The 21,648-nt window shown below is 31.2% G+C and overlaps 1 protein-coding gene across 1 annotated transcript; it reads left to right on the top strand.

Moving 5' to 3' along the window:
• Window positions 1-622: 622 nt before the first annotated feature.
• LOC123664255 (spondin-1-like) lies at window positions 623-14,350 on the top strand. Its single transcript, XM_045598850.1, has 10 exons — window positions 623-774; window positions 6,303-6,487; window positions 7,068-7,282; window positions 7,423-7,620; window positions 8,198-8,404; window positions 9,534-9,794; window positions 10,384-10,555; window positions 12,627-12,681; window positions 13,445-13,631; window positions 14,064-14,350. The coding sequence occupies exons 1-10, from the start codon at window positions 623-625 to the stop codon at window positions 14,178-14,180; spliced, it is 1,749 nt and encodes a 582-aa protein (XP_045454806.1). The 3' UTR covers window positions 14,181-14,350.
• Window positions 14,351-21,648: the final 7,298 nt, after the last annotated feature.

Below are 21,648 nucleotides of genomic sequence, written 5' to 3'. Positions count from 1 at the left end.
CACAAACATTCTAATTAATCATAACATCAATAATTTGTAATGTATACATCAATAGAGCTAAAATCTGAGTAAACTGTTTTTTTCTGTTATCATCCTAGAGATCAGTCACCTAGATTTCTAAAATTTCCAACTTTTTGCATAATTCATGTAATTTTTATATTATGAGAATATTTTTTAAAGTGCTAGAAAACTTAAAATAAAGATGAATGAAGTCGATAAAGTCGTTTTCAATTTATGACGTGACCAAGAGAAATGGTGATTCATTTTTATTTTATAAAAAACTTTTAAGCTGATGGCTAAAACTCAGATCCTACTTGCGGTAAAGATACAGACAGACCTTGCCCAGCAGAGAACTATTAAAAAGTACGCCCACACCCAAAGCTTTCATATCATGTTTCCCATGTGTTTTTAAAGATGTGTTCATATTTTTGAACTATTAACAGTCTAAATTAATATTCCTAAGGTTCATCAACTAAAAGCGCTTAAAATTACTATAATAACACCATTTAGTTTGATAAGGATTAATAATAATCTTGCTAACGTTAACATTTGCTTCATTAAAAATTATAATAAAATATTAATTTTATATGTTTAAAATAAAAAGTTAGTGTTACAAATCACAATGCCCAAATTTTTTAAGTTTTTGCCCGATCCACTAGCAGTAGAAAAAGACATCCATAGAAAGCAGGTTGTTACAATGGACAAGAGGACGTCGACCGTTGAAAAACCTCCAGCCAGAATTTTACAATCCAAAATAAGGGATGGAAAAACCAGGTTATAGTATCCTCAAGGTTTCGAAACTTGAAAATAAATAAATTTGTGCCCATACACTGTATATGTGTAGTATGTTCTTTGAGTATACTGAAAAAGGATGTCTCAAAAGTCAAGTTAGTCTCAGGGAAGGAATTCACACACTAAACCTAGCAAAAACACTTTCAATTGCACAATCAGTTCAGCCAAATTGAAAAATAATTAAACTGTCTCATAATAAATTTAGAACGGACTCTCAAAATGTATCCAAATTCTTTAAAAGAAATGTATCCTATTATCGAGTATCGATATATACAGAGTAAAAAAATTATAGTTGTATAAAAGGTAGATGGAAATAGTTAGGCATGGGATGACAATCCTCAGGTGCAAAGGTTCAAGTATAAAATGATCTAAAATAGCCCAGTGTTAGTTAAAGTTATAAAGACCATTACACTGTACCAGATTATTTGAAAGATAAACAGACGTTGATCTTAATGTACAAACGTTTCTTATGTTAACTGTATGCTGGGTATCATTGTTTTACTCGCCGATTAAGAAAGGTTACGATTATTTACTAGATTTTTAATAATATTGTTTGTTGAGCAATTTCCAAATAAATAATTAATTATTAATGTTATCAATTACACATAAATTCGTTTAATAAATTCGAGGAAATTTCCGTACGTCTGTTCAATACTGATCTCGTTCTAAGTTAGATAAACGTAATACGTTTAACTTCAGACTGTGTAATGGTGCATGAATCTACCAAAATTAACTTCTCGAATACATTAACAGAGCTATAATTGTGAGAATGAATATTTAATATGCGCCCATATTCGCACTCAATCTCATATTATAATCAGTTGCCATAACCAATCTGAGTATAACAACCCCACGGGTTATAGACGTCGTAAAACGGATGTAATATTTTATTAATCTATTTGGATGTAGGTAACAAGTAATTATGTCTTAATGCCTTAGTATATTATCGATTAAAGTGAATTAATTTAATATATTTATATTATTTTTATCTGCTCAAACACATATATACATATACACATATATACTTACATATTTGCACAAAATTTTTTAGGCAAGGGCAAACGAAGAAGATAACAGGGTTTTACAAGTACAACAACACTGTTTTTATTAGATTTGGTATTACATTTCCTTAATTTTAACCGACTTCCAAAAAAGGAAGAGGTTCTCAATTCGACTGTATTTTTTTTTAATAATTTTTTAAAATTTGAGTAAAAATTAGTTATGACTTTCCTTTTGTATTCTACATTAATCATATTTTATTTTTTAGAAATATTTTTTTTTGTTGCTAAATTATGCGTAATATAAAACACCGGTCGTCAGTTAGGTCATTTGGGAATGTTATTGCGACATCAGACTTACACATGTATAACTTTTAAAATAAATTATTCAGCGTTTTAGGCCTGAGTTAGATAAATATAAGGCACTATACTAAAACTAAGCTATTTTTATGTAATTTAGTACAAAATAAACTATTTATTTACCACATTTATTAATTTACACATATTAACATGAATGAATAATTGACTGAATGAATGAACGAACGAATTAATAAATGCAAGTTAGTAAGGATTCGATCGATACAATTATATTTATAATATAGTTACAATACAAGTTTCAAATAAAGCTTCGAGAGACATAATACACGACATTGAGACGTCCCCTGGGATTTCTAGTTAAATACAGATACTTCCTCATCCTTAATATGATAATATGATATGTCTATATAAGTAAATGATATTCTGTGTGAAAGCAATCCTTTGGTAGTTCTATATATTAACGAGGCTAAAGTAAATTCTTTGGCTAATACTATTGTAATTTTTTCTTTTGTTTCTATTATACCTATTATTTTTTTAATACTAATGCTTAATGTTTGTGTTATCAATGTTATAAATTTTATTTTGCTATTGTTTAGGTATCTACAAATTTATAAAATAAAAGCGTCGATATCCAATAGTTGACATTCGCTGCTGTAATTCTTATAATATTCGTGTACAATTTGACATTTTTTAATGTAACTATATAAACGCAAAAATATATTCAAGATCCAACTATAAGTATTCAATCGGTCGATTCGTAGGAAAAGTATCAGAGCTATCTCCACTGTGTGTTGGCGGACATATTCCTTTATATGATTATCAATGCTATCGAGACCGACAGCATAAAGTAATCTCAGGGGCACGGTGGGAAGACCCTCAAATACATATATCCAGAACGGAATCAAAAGTTGTCCAAATACAAATATTCAACCAGAGCGAGAATCGAACCCGCGATCGCCGTTGTTTAGACGTCTACATTGATCACCACACCAGAGCAGCAACTGGTTGCAGGTGTTCAATATTTTTACTAAATTATATATTAGTTTGTTGGTCTTTGATACAAAGTTTAGCCAGCAAGTTTAGGAAATCCGATGATACGAGAATTATAAATACTTACTTGAACTTTCAACGACAGCAACTCAAGTTATAATTACTGGCATTCAGAACGTGCCATTACTTAAAACAAATTATATATAAATTACTTATTCAACAATCACGAGTATTTCCGGGTATGACATTACGTTTTTTATTTTTTTTAATAGACTAAACATAGGAATATTTTAATACTAACAGTTTACGTAATAGTCTCAAAATTAAGAATGAAAGTAATTCTTTACAACATTGCATCAATAATAGAAATGTCTTTGTATCGTAATTAAATTTAAAGAAGTCTAATAGTTCAACTGTATTTTGACTATGACTTCAATCCAATTTTACAGATTAATGTTTCCAAAAATTGTATTTCTAGAGGTAAAAGGTCAACAAGTTATTAGACAAACACATTTATCAATAACTACCTGTCCGGATAGACTTCGTTCTGTCAAAAGTTAATAGTAATAATTGTTTTTGCTCGCAAACGAAATAAATCGACTTCAATTACAACGACAAGTAATACAAGGTAGACGAAAAAATAGTCAAGTAAATACGCGTCATCAAAGATGACTTAAAAAGTTGAAATCAGATCTCGATGAAATTTAAATGCGACCACAGGATAAATATCAGCTTTTGATTAAATTAAAAATCGACAAAATGTGTACAGCTACTAAAAAGTTATGCGGTAGGTATAATACAAATTAGGTTCGACGGAAAAAATAGTCGAGTAAAAACACATTGTTAGATATAACTCAAAAAGTAGTTGTTAGATCTTAAATAAATTTAAATGGGACCAAATGACACGCACTACTTTTCGATTAAAAAAAAAATTGTCGAAATATTCCACCCAGTCCAAAGCTTTGAAGTAACATACATAAAAAAGGATAAATAGGTACATATGTTTTAAAAATATAAATAGGCCGTCGTGATATATACGGGCTGATGTAGGAATAAAGTGTGCTCGGCTTAACAAAGATCCTTCCAAATTTCAGCGATTCTTTTCTTTGACCATACTAACAATGGGTCCATTACAACCCATCCACGCGCGGATCATGGAGACGATTTTTGTATTGTTGTGAGTGGCTGTTAGGAAAATGTAAATATAAAATTATTTGAATGTTATCAATGATTATTCTTAAAAACTGTAAATCTATAGACCCAACAGACATTAGTTGTGGTCTAGGCGTTTATGCTAGTGTCGTTAAGTGTGAGTTTTGTATATTTTCAGTTTATAACTATGTATATATATAAACAAATACATACCTATGAAATTCAAAATAGTATTTTTTTATAATTTGATATCCCCAAAAATCATTTGATGTGGAAATCCTACACCCAATCATATAGTAAAGATAAATTATATTTTTAAACTATTTATGAATTACAGGTCATCGTATTAGGAGGTAACCCAGGTTCTAACAAAAATTATAAGTCGCGTAAGGTGATTTTCACATTGATGGTAACAATTAGAACGATTTAAAATCAGATATAAAAAAGTATGAAGTTCGCTTTAAAATTTTTTACTCAATTTGATTCATAAAACGGAAATAATAACTATCACTGTTTTAAATCACCTTGCAAAGCTTAAATGTGTATAAGATTAAAAACTTATAACTATACTATCCTTCTAATGTGAAACGTCTCTAATTCTTTTCTAGAGCGAACAAACTTGGCAGCCATCCAAACGGACGTTCCTTCGTATTCGACGAATACTGTTAGTTGACGCTGGGTTAACCTAATAGATTCCCTCTGAATTCAATTTGCACATCGAATAATTTATATTTTAACGAAACGTGCTTGTTTTCAAGAGGAAATATTGTAATTTGCGCACGTGATAACGAGTTGAGCGGTATTTCTTCTTTTCTTCGTTTTATTTCCCGCAAAGACTGACGATTGTTTACAATGTATGTATAATTTTTCATTTCTTTATTTTTAGAGTTATTTTTTATCCAGTTTCATTGCATGATGTATAATATTTGGATGTACTCTTTGTTTCTAAAACAACGCTCTAAACAAAAGGAATAAATATAAACAGTTGCAATCAAAATAACTAGCTCTTTTGTATAATTGAAATGTTTGTAATTGTATTGCCTTTATGCAACATTTATTTAACTTTATCTTTAATTCATTTTCATATCTTAATTAGAAATCTTTCGCTGTATTACAAATTAATCTTATAAACAGTAATTTGGTTGCGAAGTACTATTACTGTGATAAAAACTATATTTATCACTCCTGCGCTATTGCCTCTAAACTATGAGCAGGCGCATATATTTATTTTATACGTGTTTACTTTCTTAAAACTGTTACAGTTGAGTTTAAAAAAAATCCATTAGGAATAATTTAGCTTAATTCTTCTTGGAGCTTCTTGGCGGACATACATTTCTCAGAACACGCGAACATTTTTCATGAATGCTGGTTTCGTTTTGATTTACTTACCCGACGTAACAACAACAATAATATTAATATATTCTTTATTATACAACAAAATATAAACAAACAGTAGTAACTAAAAAAAAGATGTACAAAGGCGATCTTATCGTTGAAGAGCGATTTCTTTCAGATAACCTTTGGGTACAGGACACGATGTATAAGTGACGGATAGCTAGGGTACAATATTCTTAAGGATGAATAATAATAGCGTTTGATAGATTCAATAATACATACGCATACTCATAAAACTCGGAGGGTAGTTTTTAAAAATGTTGATCATATTGTTACTGTTAAGTTGTTATTATTGTGCTATTGACTTATTTTTGATATTGTGAGCGTACAAGGTCGAATGTCGGTGTGCGGATAAATCAACGACGATTTTTGTCACACCGTTGAATGCTAAGGTTTTTAGTTAAGATTCTTTGTATTTTAAATAAATAAATAAAATAAATATACAAATATCCAAACACAAATAATCAAGATAAGATAGTATAGACGTGTCGAAATGTAAAATATATATGGATATAAAATATGAAAACAACTTAAACTATAGCCCTTTTCTTTCGATGTTTTACCTGTTATTATATTGTATTATTTGTAGAAAATTAAATGATAATATAATTCATATATTTCGCAAATATAATATGTTCTCGATGTAATTTTTATCAGGTTCATAATCGTGCTAATATTTTTAATAACGGCATCTTTAACATCGAGCCAGCCCGGCAAATGCGATCAGACGCCACCGCAAGCCACTGTACTTACACCCAGCGAAAATAGAGGCATTTATAGTATGACCATTGACATGAAGAGCAAGAATAAAAATATTTATCGAGCAGACCAGACCTATGTTTGTAAGATTATAAACTTTTTTTATATATAACTAGGTAGGCAAACAAGCTTACGGCACACCCGATGATAAGCGATTACTGTAGTTTATAGACGCCTGTAACACCAAAAGCATCGCAAGCGCGTTGCCGACAGAATCCCCAATAGCTCTGGTTACCTTACTCACCAGTAGAAACACAATACTGCTTGAAAACAGTACCTATATTATTTAGCTGCGGTTTTCCGTAAGGTAGCAGGAAATTCCTGCTGTGCCTTACCTCAGTTAAATGACCATGTATAACTAAATAATAATACCTTTTTAATTTTCAAACTCAGATTTTAAGATTATGAAAATGCTAACAGCACTTTACATTATTTTTGATTCAATGTAAATTTCTAGTCACTGTTTGTTGTTAAATATTAGTTTCAGAATCTTTAGAAGAAATTGTAAGACACTTTTAAACGAATAATTTATTCATTCCTTCATTGTTTATTGTAAAATACATAGGAAGTATATGTTCGACTTTTTAATTTTGACAAGAGTTTTAGTTAATTTAGTTAAGTTAGCATTGTATTGTACATAAACGTAATTCATTTTTTTTTCAGTGGTACTAACTTCCAGTGATATTAAACGTCCATTTAAGTGGTTCATGATAACTGTAGAGGATCCAGAGGTGGACAACAGTATATACGAGTTTGATCATAGATCAGTTGACGTCGGAAGTCTTAAGACATTAGACACAAATAGACAGTCGAGATACAGTGAACGATGTTACAACTCTGTGGAGAATACAGATAACTCTGACAAATACAGGGTCGAGGTGAGGTTAGGAGTTTTATACAAAAAAATAAAGTTCATTTCAAATGTCGTAATGTTTCGCCGTACTTTTTACTTTAACAGATTTTTCTTGTAAAACTTTGTGAGAAATTTTAACTGTTAATAGCTTTATATTTTATTTAGATACACTGGGTATCACCGAAACAAAGTGATAAGAAACAAAGAGTAAGGTTGCGAGCCATGGTTGCGGAAAATGCTGAAGTATGGTATGTTGGAGATGATTTAACCGTTGAGTTAGAAAAGGATACAACAAAGCCCTTGGATAGTCCTCCTTTTCCACCGGTTGACTCCTGTAATCTGTGCAGCGAGGCTCGATATGAGGTTGTATTTTAGTAATAGTAATAATAGTAACCTTATTTAAAACTTACTTTATTCATTAAAATATATTTTGTTACAGAAAATTTAATTATTTTTGATTGATGATACATATTTTGGTGTATTTTAAACAATTAATCGTCTCAAATATTATTCCCTATCTTTCCAGTAAGGATAGTATTTTATCCTATCAATTCAATAACGATCATATTTATTGTTATTGAATTATAATACAGCATTGACTAGCCCGTTGACGCAGTTTGTAGTGATCCTGCTTTCTGCTCCGGGGGTTGTGGGTTCGATTACCACCCCCAGTCTGGGTGTAATATATATATTTATTTATATGTGTATTATTTATAGGTATGTTTATCGAAAAAAAAAATGTAGCTATACCAGTCGGCTGTTACCTATAACACAAGCATTAACTTGCTTACTTTAGGAACAGACGACCGTATGTGTATTGTGTAGTGTTTTATTTTGTATATTTTTTTAATTGATATTTCAAACAATAGCCACAGCACTGATGATAAAAACTTAAGATATTAAAACAAACACAATTTAAAACTAATTTAACATTTTTCAGGTAATATTCAAAGGTCATTGGTCAAGAATGTCTCATCCTAGAAACTATCCTGTGAAGCCGGATAATAACGGTTATAGCCACCTAGTAGGTGCCTCACACAGCTATGATTATATTCTTTGGCAAGAAGGTGATGAAGCAAAACCTGGATTAAGGACATTAGCTGAGAAGGGTGATATTTCTGTAATTGAAAGAGAAATTATAAATGCAGTAAATATTCTTTTCCTTTGTTATACATATGCCTAATACACATCATATGTACTACATTGAACTGTAAACTGTTACCTCACGTAGTATAAATACCACAGCTTGGCAAAAGTTTACGCTTTTTTTTTACATTTTATTCTATGTTAAACACAAATATTATAAAAGGAAAAATATGGAATTTGTGACCATATCACAAGCATCAGCTTTCAAGCGATTTTATTTTTGTGTTACCCACACAAGACAAGAATCATCAAAATCGGTATACCCAGTAAAAAGTTGTGTGGTACTACGTAGGTCGTCGAAAAAGTAGTCAAGTAAATACTCATTATTAGATAACTCGAAAAGTACTGACTAGATCTCAATTAAAATTAAATGGGACCACATGACACACAACACATTTCGATTAAAAAAAATCTTCGAAATCGGCCTACCCAGTCAAAAGTTCTGAGGGTTGCCTTCTTTTTTGGAAGTCGAAGTTAAAAATTTTGTCTTATCGCTTACATTTGTATACATAAAATTGTAAAAGTGTTCTTTGCTGTTTAAAACAAACGAAATCATTTCTAACAGACACTGACAGTAGACCGTTAGGCACCCATTATGTAGGTATACAATAAATCTATAATATTTTTGTACAGGCTTTTGTGGTGCCTTTATATATTAAAAGTCTAAACTAAATGGTGAATACTAGCACAGTGGATGTTTTAACTTAGCTACTTTACGCTACTAGCGTGTTCACAATGTGTTAAGACTTCGAAGACCCATGTTCAGAATTATAATGGAAAAAATTTAGTTGTGTAATGAAATAGACCACATTCAGAGACCTTAGGTCTAAGTGTACGTTTCAAAAGTGCGGTTTAATATGATGTAAAGTTTGAGCTTTTTGCACTAATATTCAAACAAAAGCAGATTTGACACTGACTTAAACTTAGACTGAGCCTTGTAAAATTATTCTAAAATTTCCTTAAGTTAATGAATGCTTTTCACAAGAATTGTTATTATGAGAATTTTAATCACTGACTATTATTTTTCTGGCACTGTTTTTATTTTATTAACCTGTTCTATAGGTAACAAAAAAAGTGGTGTATTCAAAAAGTGTAAAAACATAACATCAATAATGATCATTTTATTCTAGATGTCTCTCACAAATGGAACTCGAACGCTAATTAGAGGTAAACGTCACGTCCATCCATACATGTTCGAACCATCCCATTCTCTCTTCAGGGTGGACAGGACACATCATTTATTTTCACTAGTAATTGCGATGAAGCCTTCCCCTGACTGGTTTTTGGGAGTTACAAGATTTGAACTATGTACAGAACTCGGTTGGTTGGAAGAGCATGAATTACCATTGTACCCTTGGGATGCCGGTACATTGGATGGTATATCGTATGAGGTAAGAGCAAAAAGTTTTATTTCGAAATATTAATATATATTTTTAGATGTGTTCAAAGGTCGTGCATATGTTAAGGCTTTATAGTCATGCAAATTAAATTACGCATATTTATTGTCCGGTCTGTTAACATATGTTTTGCTTGAAAAATATCTTTGTAAGTTATCATTACGAATATAAGTAATTTGATTCGAGTTTTATTTCAGAATAATAATGCTGAGTTGCAAATCCGTTTTTTTTTATAAAGCTTATTTATATAGAAATTAAAAACATATTTATTCAGATTAATAAAAAAAAATAAATGTTAATTTAAAAAAGTAAAATATCATAATTCATCATCATAGGTCCAAAGAATTAGTTAAATTGAGCCTGATAGACCAGTAATATTTACAATATATATATATATATATATATATATATATATATATATATATATATATATATATATATATATATATATATATTTATATTAATACGCAAAGCATTTTAGAAATGTAACAGGAGAAGCGATGCGTTTGTTCGAAATAAATATTTCTTAGCATAATAGATTCTAATACTCCAATCATTAAAGTATGTTGAAATTCCTTCGCAGTCGGCAACGTCAACAACTCAGCCAACTGAAACCGTCGATCGCGTGGCAGTGGGCTCATTTGACATGGAGTCCCCATTTTATCAGATGAACCTAAACGATTTAAAACCTTTCGCCTACCTACACGTGAGACGGCTAGATGTTTATCCCTTACTTGGAGATGATTGCGAGGAAGGTGAGTTTCAACTTTGATTTATTACGGTATTTAATTTTAAAAATTCAAATTGAATTTACTTAAATGATGGATGCACTTTTAGATAGAATCTTGTACCTACATTTTACTAAATCAAGTGTACACGCAGATAGAAATAAAATGCATAACTAATATTTACTTACGCTTCAGCCTGTAATATCCCACTACTGGGCATAGGCCTCGTTCCCCATGTAGGAGAAGGATCAGAGCTTAATCCACCAAGCTGCTCCAATGCGGATCGATATAGATACGGAAATACATATGATTTTGTATCGATTTCAGTTACAAAATAGACATAAATAATCCGATAGTTTTATTTAAAGATATTGGATTTTACTGATTAAATAGGTTAAACAAGAAAATTTTAATTCCTCCAACCGTACGTAAGTCGTTTTTAAAAAAAGGACATTATTACAGAGTATTAAATATGGTTGACTAAATATTCATTTTATAAGTTAATACTTATTAATTGCACGTCTCCAAGGACTACTTTACTTTCACAAAATGAAAAGTAGAAGAAGCGCTGACTCTCAAACCTATATTTTTATAAAAATAAACGGTTCACACTCAACCGCCGCCAGTAGGATAATCTATCTCCCGTGTCGGGGGACTGGAAACACAAACAATACACAAGCACAAACGACCAGACCAAGGCAAAAACATCTGTATAACCAATACAAATGTTTGTCATGTGCGGGGATCGGACCCGCAACCGCCAGCGCAACAGCCACAAACCAGTGCCGTGACCGTTGCGCTAACGTGTCAAAATGCATTTATGTGCTATAAAAATACACACTTTTATACACAATACATTTAAAATGTATCATAAATTAAATATCATGTGATGTATTTTTTGAATACTACTATAGTAAACCAAAATCAATTAAAAAAAAAAAAATAATGTTTTACGTCAACGTATTTTTTGTACAGATGATAGCAAATTAACGCGAGTAAAAATAAGCTGTTTTTTTTTTATTTTGCCAAAATAACTAATCGAACTTATCATCGTTGTATGGTCGCTAATTAGCTCCCAAAAATACTACTAGATGGCGTAGCTGTCCTTGTTTGACTCCCCATCGTGCCTCAGAGAGCTGGTTAAGCTGTCGGTCCCGGTTGTTATCCTAAATACCTAATAGTGATAGTTACTCATAGCAGGGAACATACCTGCTAACTCACAGTGGTGCAGCATGGTGTAATCCACCAGCTACAATCCTTCTCCTACATGGAGGAAGAGGCCTATGCCCAGCAGTGGGACTGAATGCGATGCGAAAATCTATCTGATATTATATAAAATTTTATATCAGAATCTAATATACCTACATGTTTTGGATACATTTTATTTGCGGCTATAGGTAGATAGTTTTGCTACTTAAATTCAATATCATACGGTGCTAAGAAAGGATAAGCAGTTCAAATGTATTTTTAATATATAACTTATGTTATTTCGAAAAACACGTCAGTAATCAATTTTATTGCTGTGTGGTTACGGCAATGAAGAATATAGGAACCCCCTCTGTTCCCGTGGGTGTCGTAAGAGGCGATTAAGAGATAACACACTTCCACTAACACCTTGGAACTTAAAAAGCCGACCGATGGCGGGATGACCATCCAACTACTGGCAATGAAATACACAGGGCGTAGACGGGCAGCAGCGTCTTCGGTGCGACAAAGCCAGCGCTGCGGTCACCAACCCGCCTGCCCAGCGTGGTGACTATGGGCAAAACACATGAGCTCACACCATTTTTGGCGTGAACTTGTGGAGACCTATGTCCAGCAGTGGACTGTGATAGGCTGAAATGATAAATCAATTTTATAAGATTTAGCTTGCTAGTAAACATTTCCCTGAAATATTTGCTAATTGAATTTGTCTTAAGATATTCAAGACAATATATTTTTTGATGTTGTATGGAGAATATATTCTCCACAAGTATCTAAAAAAAGATTATCTAATCAAAGAATCTGAAACTTTGATCACTATTAAAAAGATCAGAAGCTCAAATTCACTCCTGAATTAATTCAAAGGCTTACACAATTTTCGATCTTTTTACAAAAGGTACCAAAAAGAACGAGGGTGTACAAGAACAAGAAGCTATATCAGAAAATGCCGAGTAAGTATTACATTTATTCATCAGTTTTATCCTAGGATCCAATCTGGGTGAAACATCAAAAATGTCTACTCAGTTGGTACGGAATATTTACAAATGTTACTGGACTTTTAAGATGGTGACTTTTCTTTGAGGAGTTGCTGAACCTGTGATTTCTTTGACGTTACCTATAATAATGTAACGTATTAATACCTTTTTTCTTTCAAAAGTTATGATTTATTACGTATAATGTCGTGATATTTATCACGTTTGTTGTTATATTACACGGTCGTTGGTGAAATGTCACAGTTTAGTGGCGTGTCGTAATATCTCGGAAACTCAAAACGACAAACAATAAGCATGGCTTATCCCATTACATATAAACCAGTGTTAGCGATGCAAAAGTCAATTATAACTTTACAACGACCAGTAATACGACGTAGGTAGTCGGTAAAATAGTCAATTGAATTATTAGTGATACCTAACTCAAAAAGTTCTTATTAGATCTCGATCAAATTTCAATGGGACTATGTCATGACAAGCACCAGCTTTCAATTAAAATTATCTTCAAAAAGTTATGAAGTAAAAAAAATACAGTCGAATCGAAAACTTCCACCTTATTTCAAGTCAGTTGAAAAAAAGAGAAATAAATAAGTAAAAAGTTTTTTACTTTATTTTAAGGAGTTCATAACAAATTAAAATTAGCGTCAAGATTTGATTTGAAAATTGAACAGAACTAATTAAACTAACATTATTTATATTACTTATAAATAATTTTATCCAATAGGAAACCTAACGATGAACCACAAGTACAGGCAATGAAGCAAGACCCAAATTTTCAGGAAGATAATTGTCCTCTAGGCGAATGGAGTGAGTGGTCCCGATGTGAACCAGATTCCGGGCGTTGCGGTATCGGGACACAATTCCGTAGTCGTTACACGGATGACGGAAAAGTTTACTTCGAAACCTACAAAGTTAGTAAATAAAGTGTTAAAATGGGTTGAGGAAAACAAAATGTCAATTATCGAGGAAGAAAGGTTAAAAGCGAAAACGTGTCTGTATTAAAAGTTATTTATTACTAAAGATATTTAGGTAGTACAGCGTATTATACTTATGTAATTATATTTGTTTACACAGTGTACCTACCTACTTATCCAAATTGAATAAAATGAAGTTATTAAAATAATAAAATTAATCAAACTAGATTTATAAAAATATAAAACAATCACGTTTAAATAGAAACTTAACTTTTATTAGGTATAACAATTTTTTTTTTTCATTCATTAAGCTAACATCTACCCTTAATGTTACCCTACATATTACCTGTACGAAATAGTATATATAATACTTAATATGTAATATTTGAAATATAATGTACATTCAGAGTAACTTAAACAATTTTTCAGGATCAAGGAGCTTTTCAAGACGGCTATAAATCACGAGCGAATATGGCGGCAATTTGTCGACAAGAACAAGATGGCGCTCTGATAGAGTCGCGAAATTGTTTTGCGGATTGCTCCTGATATAATAAATCAAAATATAATTACAATAAATTATCTCCTTCAAATGCGCGTAATAAAAAGTTAATATTCGAATTTTTGAGCAAAATTCTTGAAGATTCAAGGATTGCATATAAAAAATGTAAATTTACATTGATAAGTAGGTAGTGAATAAAATAAATTTATCAAACTAATTAACTTAGTGTTATTTTAAATGTAACGCATAGATGCAAGTCGTTGTGTTAATCCAGATGAAGAATCCTGTCTTAGTTTTTGCGCGAAAAAAAGCCGGTTTCAAAGATTTGCTGGCGAGTACAGTGGACGAGGCAAAGTCAGCATTGTGGAATAGTCAGGCATGAACATAGAAGCGAATGGCGCATGCTCCGGATGTTAAGGCCCGCCTCGCGCGCGATCGCAACTTGTTGATTGTTCGCTCACTTCACGCCAGTCTGCCGCGAACGATGCGTCGGGCGGTCGTGTTTTACGTCTCGCCCGTTATCGCTCCCAACTTCGAAATTGTTTTACGAAAATATGTAAAGTTTCTAAACATCAATTTGTGCAGAACTGCCGTGACTTACGCACTGCGTTGTGCTTAATTATATAAGACCGACCTAATTTAGTAGTTTTAAGTTTTTGAAACTTAATAGGCTTACTCGTTTTACCTGCATGCATCGTCCCACGAGTCGTGCGAAGCGGTTACCTTTATCGGATAAACGAACATTTTTCAAATGGATGTGCGTTTGTATTCTGTGATAGTGTGCGTGATCAGTGTGAATACGAGACAACTTCGTGTGTTCTTGTTTGCTGCCTGTGACAAGTTTTTACTGCAGTGACGTGCTCAAAATAGTAATAATATAGAATTGAGAAAATGGCACGCGGGGTAAAGAGGGGCTTCCTTGCCGCGCTGTTGATCGGTTCGCTTGCGGTGGCGTCGGCGCAGTATACGAAAGGTAGGTAAGCAAAAACGCCTTTCTTACCTGTGCCTGCGCAACTACGCTGACGGGCGAGCCTGTCGCCCAGCGCTTTGTTCTATCGCCTATTGTTTGCTTCTTGGAAACTAGAAATTTTTGAACCATTCACAATTATTAATAAATAGGTGACGTCATGTTCATGATAATACGATTATATGTTTGTGGTATATTCCTTTATCAGTTTTATTTATATTTTATTGTAGTATCTTAGCTATAAAAATAATAATTTAGAAGATATACCTAAAATAGGTTTACTTACCGATCGTACGATATAGCAATTAGTAGTAATCATTACGTACGTATCTGGAATTACTCATAAAGATAAACTGAAGTTAACTGTGCCTACTCTTATTATAATTAATTGTGGAAAAGGAAACTAGAAATGATTAAGAAAGCGCAGATAGATTAAACAAGTAACTAAGACTTGGAAACTCTTAATTAATGATCCTTAACATATCAAATACACATTGTATGAATACATATGCATGGAGAAATAATACATTAGTCATTAAGTACTTTGCTATTTTAGGTCGTTTTCTTATTATCAAACGATAATAGTTCGTATATCTTATGACGTTGGGGTAAAATGTGTCAATATTTTCTATACATGTATCATAAGACTGATTATGGAAACCAAAGATTGTATGAATTGTGTTGTTAAGTAACACTCTGTATCGGTTGATTAGGTTGTATTTTGCTTTTTTATTCACCGTTTCTTCATATAAATTAAATTTTCGTAAATTGTAATAAATAACACGTAATGACGTAATGAAGATAATGAATTTATCTAAAGACTAATAATAATCATATAATTGTGTTTGCTTGCAAACGTAAAAAACTGACTTCATTTACATCGACAAGTAATACAACGTAAGTAGACGAAAAAAAATTAACAAACGCACTAGTCGTCACTACAATTTTTGAGGTTTTCCTTCGATTTCTCTAGGATTCCATTATCAGATCCTGATTTCCTGTGTTATGGTACCACCCTTGGGATATCTCCTTCCCAACAAAAAAAGAATTATCAAAATCGGTTCATAAACGACGAAGTTATACCCGAACATACATAAATATATACATTGGTCGAATTCAGTAACCTCCTCCTTTTTTGAAGTTGGTTAAAAATTAGTGATGCTATATTAATATTATTACTCAAAACTTATCGCCTTGCTTATTTAATTGACGATTATTTTGAACACACTTTTTCATATTATTTGATGTACATATTTTTTGGTAGATTTATTTTGTTAGTACTCTTTTTTAGAATTTTACGCACAAATACCTATATGCACGTGTGTATGTATAGTGACTCTTTCGCCTGTGATACTGTAAACGGTAACAAAATATCTAATTTTTTTTTAATAAAAAAATTAAGTGTTTCTAGTAATATAAAAGCGTAATTACTGTCTTGTATACGAGCGGAAGGAATTTCTCGACGCAGATATACTATCATTATTTTATTATAACACATAGTTCTATAACTCTCGTAGGTACTGTGTATTAAAATAAATTATTAATAAATTCAAAAAGATAATTATACAAAATAAATACTCGTTTCATAATGAAACTCGTTTAAAAATCAGTGTCAACGTCCACTACGTTATGACTAACTTTGGTTCCCGCCTGTGGCAAATAGTTTTAACCGACTGCAGAAGTAGGGTATTGTTTTTTTACGTGCCTTTTCGGTCGTCATGGTTGAGGTATTTGAGTTTGTGTCGCATGTTTCCGGATTTCTGATGCGTTGAGGATGAAGTATATTTTTTTGACATTATTGCTATGACATTTTTTTTTTATTTTTGACCTACCTCGTTGTTTAGTAGCCTATGCTCAACCGTTGGATGCTACTAGACTGAATACTTCATGCGTATTTTGTTACTCTTTCATGGAAAAATTGCTAGACCGATTTAAATGAAACTTGGTACGTCAATAGCTGGAAATATAAAATAACACAGGCTACTTTTTATCCCGACATAGACACGGATCGGATATTAAGCGGGTGAAACCGCGTGGCTCAGCTAGTTATATAATAAATTCTACTGGCTGTGCCCCGTGGTAAATAAATAAAAGTCGTACTAAAATATTATATCGCCTCGTTAAATGGACTATTCAATACAAAACAATTTTTCAATCCGAACCAGTAGTTCTTGATGCGTGTTTAAACTAACTCTTCAGGTTTATAATATTAATTAGGGCCAGTTACACCACTTGTGTATAAAGTTTTTCATGCAAATAAGTTACGATTAGACTTTAAAGCAGCAGGTAAAATAGGCCATTAGGACTTGTTTCACCACAATAAATAAACCACAACTTTTAGATTCATTTCTGCGAATAGAAATATATCATGAACGACAGTGAAATTTGATGGTGAAAAAGAATAATGCACCAACTTTTTATGTGTTGGATATTCGTCAAATAGCGTTATCCACAACTGGAGAAACATGTTATTATATTAAATAAATTAAGTTGTTTTACCAATAAACATGTTTTCTATTCCTAATATTACTCTTAAGTTTCCATTCATATTAACTATTTGATAAACCTTAAAGTTCCTAAACCGTAACGAATAATTCATTTTAAACAATAACGTTACTCAACTCACAATTAGTATACGAGAAGCTAAAATCCAATTAATTTTGCAATGTTTTAGTCGTCATAGTTTGTAAAGAATAAATTTAAGGGCCGAGAAAATTCCAGTTTCAAAATAACGTTTAGAATATTTAAAATATTTACGTTACGTTACCTTTAAAATAACTATTAATTCGAATAGGTGTAATAATAATAATAAAAAAAAAACTGAAAGATTATTTTATTAATCTAATTATAAAAAAAAAATGTTATTTTACATCAAAAACATTTTACTAAATAACATCTGTGTATTTAAGAACGAATAACTTACAGTAAATATTTAAAAAAAATATGTAAATTTCAACCATAAAAAATTCCGAAATTTTTAATTTAATATCCGCCAAGACTCTTATGTAAGTGTTTTTTTTTTATTGTAATTACTATTCAAATTAAGTGTTATGACTACATTTTAAAACATGGTCTCTCCACATATGTCAACCCTTATCGTGTTTCGTGTAGGCGTGACATTAACTTTTTTGCCTGTGGCATAAGTGCCAGACTGGTTAAATGATTTCAGGTTTTAGATCCGAAGTTTCTTGTCTAACGAAAAAAAAAAAACATATTATTAATGGTACTTAAAAAGCCTCTACGCGATATAATTTATCTAGTTAGTGAGTTCAAAGGTTATAATTTAAATAGTGTATAGAAGCTAAAATATATAATTATATTTGTTTTTTGTAACCTGGCTAATGGCATGACATTTGTGTGTTATATTTGAATCTGATTCTTTATAACTTCGTATTATTTGTGTTTTTGATTTACTAGAAATTATTTTATAACTGTTTCTCTGAACTAGGTTGTGAGACCGTTGCCTTATGTAGGTAGTACTGACAAAGTAACAAATTTAAAATTCAAGAAATTAGATATTAATTTCAAGAAATTAGCTATTCTTTGGCAAAGGTTGTTACGTACGAGTTTCGCTGACCACGTTATAAGTTCTTTTCTCTGTATGAAAGAAGTGTTGGAGATTAATCAACCAAACTCTATTGTGGGTTGGCGGGTTAAATTTGTACCATGGGTAACAACCGGAACTGACACCTTTACGTGCTCTCCGAGGCATGACGGGAGACCACAAGGGGAGACAAGAACGAATACATACACTAAAAACAAATATTGCTAAAATTTTAAATTTTTGTCCTAAGCGGAAATCGAACCTGTGACTGTTTAACCATCATTTCCCCGTGTTAATCGTGGGAATATAATATAATAATAAAACCCACCCAGAGAATGTACGATGATTAACGAAAGAAAGACAGTATGAAGAATGAAAGTAAAAAAAGCATAATTGAAAGAACTGGAAGGAATGATTTGGCTTAAGAACAATCTCCTTCCCAGACTCGTGAGTCGGATGCCAAGTAGCTATATAGGCGTAGCATAAGTAGTCTTAAGTATTAGTAGTAGGAGGTAGTTAGGTCAAAAGTAGCCGTAACGCCATTATACCAAAACGTATGTCAATTTCGATGTGCTTTTTATCAAAACTTTTCGCTAGTTTAGCCACGGCTTCCTTGATAGCGAGTTAAATATTCTCTTTCGACTCATGTAAAATATTTGCATTCTAGTGTTTGTTGTAGTTTTTGGTGTTCAACTTGTTTGTCACGAACGTAACTAGGTACACTATACGTAATTTTGATTATAAAGTAACTTTTTTATTTGGAAATGACAATATTTTAAGAGACATACAGGAGATTTATAAAATTGTTTTTTTTTTTGTTCAACTGACGTTTAATAAGCTTGCTGGTGATTCCTTAGAGATGAACTAACTACAGTTTCCTATTTAAAAATAAATGCAATAAAAAATAAAAATAAATGCATCTAGGCGAAATTATATCAGTGCAATTTAGTTTCTCAGTCTGATATACCTGGTTATAATTTGAAATTTGTTTTTTCTAAGGCAACTAAAGATATTTATATTGTGAAAATTGTACTACCTGTCTCTGCCGTCTGACCCTTCCTCTTACCTACTCTCATTATTGCTCAATGTCTTGGATGATAGGGAACCGATTTTAATCTTTTTTATTGCTTAGGCTTGAAGGTAATTGAGAGATATTAAGACTAGTGTGTACGCGATTTTAGGGCTGTGTCTTTAGGACCTTTTATTGTAGACGCGAAATTTTACAGAATATAAAATAGTTTGAAATTGTTTGCTCGATTTACGTTATATTTATCAAATAGAATCCTTCGTGTCAAGTAACACTTAGCATTTCGTATATAATCGAACCAATACAAACCAAATTGTATAATTTTATTGGTTTAAAAAGTAACCAACTCTTAACTCACCAAACATAGTTGCCTTATGCTTAATAGATTCTAATGATACGAAATTTGTTTGTTAATTATAAAACGTCGTGTAAGTCTTATTGAAACGGTTTAAATTTCTATTTAAACAATTGGATCAACTTTAATAGATAACAATAAATCATTATTAATCACAATATTAAATGCAATGTTGTCATATCGAACAATTATATATTTATTTGTACAGCAGTACAAATATAAAGTTGTTAAAAATCCATAAGTAAATGTAACTCTTTAACTAATTATAACTTCTCAGTATGCCCTTAATTATCTTGTACTTAATGGACTGATAACAACTGCACAATGCTTAAACAATGATCAACGCTTCGAATGAAATAAATAAACGCCTCCCTATCGATACCCAGTTAGATGGAATTTTGTTTTGCGAAAGCACACACAACACGAATTAAAACATTTTTCGTAAACGGGAATTGAACCACCGCAATAGCTAGTTGCTATGAACAAAAAAGCTTAGTTTATTTTACTAAACAGATGGACTAAAACCTATTTGATTATGTTTTATACCATTAAACATGTAATAAATTTTTAAGGCAAATTTTATTGAAAACTCCTGGTGAGTCTCTAGTCGCTTCTTGATGGCAATGATGAGATTTGAACCCACCTATTACCCAAGAGGGTAAAAATAATTTAAAGAGAGGTAACACTCGATAGCGGTGATTACAGCTTTATTACAGCGTTGGTAAATCGAAATCTCAATAACGATATCGTTAGCATAAAAAGTTAAACATTTTAGTGGAACGGCTTTTAATTGAACATAACGTTAATTTTAACGTGGAACTTTTAAAACTTAGCTTTATATTTTTATATTTGTGTCAAAAATCTCTGAATATTGAATATTTTTGATATCATTTTTTATTATATTTTGTAGTAATAAAAAGTACATAAATATATTTTTGTAAATTTTTCTTTTTGTAAATAAGTATATTAAAAATTAAAAAAAAAAGAATACTTTATAATAATATATTTTTTTAATAATTTTTTTCTTTTTTTTCTTTCTTAATAATTGAATATTAACGTCAAAAAACCGTTAATAAAAATACGTTTTTGTTTTATTAAATTAAACTTTTATTTAAATGTATTTTTATTAAGTGGTTATTTAAACATTGTGTATAAAAATATTGTTTCTTCTTTTTTTTTTAAAGATCTCTGTACAAAAATTGTCCATACGCTTGAAATTGTAATTTGACTACTATTGTTTATAAGGCAGTAACTCCACTTCTAGATGTTATATCAACATATATTATAACTGACATTAGATTTTAAATTAGATCTTCAGAATCCAATTTCGTGCAGTAGATTTTTGGTGATTCTAAATATGTATACTTAAGTCCCGTAATTCTATCGAAACAGTCATTTTAAATATTTTTTATGCTATGCCTATTTATACAATTACTTTATTTATAGTATAGCCATAAAAGTTTTAATTGTAAAAAAAATAGATGCACGTTATTTTATTTAATGCTCACACAACAATTTCCCATGTAAAATGATCGTAGCTAATTTAACAGCGATGAAATTTCGAGAACCATCCAGCGATATTAATAACGAGCGATCAAATCTATCTTCAAGAGTGTGTACTT

Source organism: Melitaea cinxia, chromosome 21 (genome assembly GCF_905220565.1).
Source record: "Melitaea cinxia chromosome 21, ilMelCinx1.1, whole genome shotgun sequence".
Lineage (NCBI taxonomy): Eukaryota > Metazoa > Arthropoda > Insecta > Lepidoptera > Nymphalidae > Melitaea > Melitaea cinxia.
This window is presented reverse-complemented; position numbering and strand designations above follow the sequence as displayed.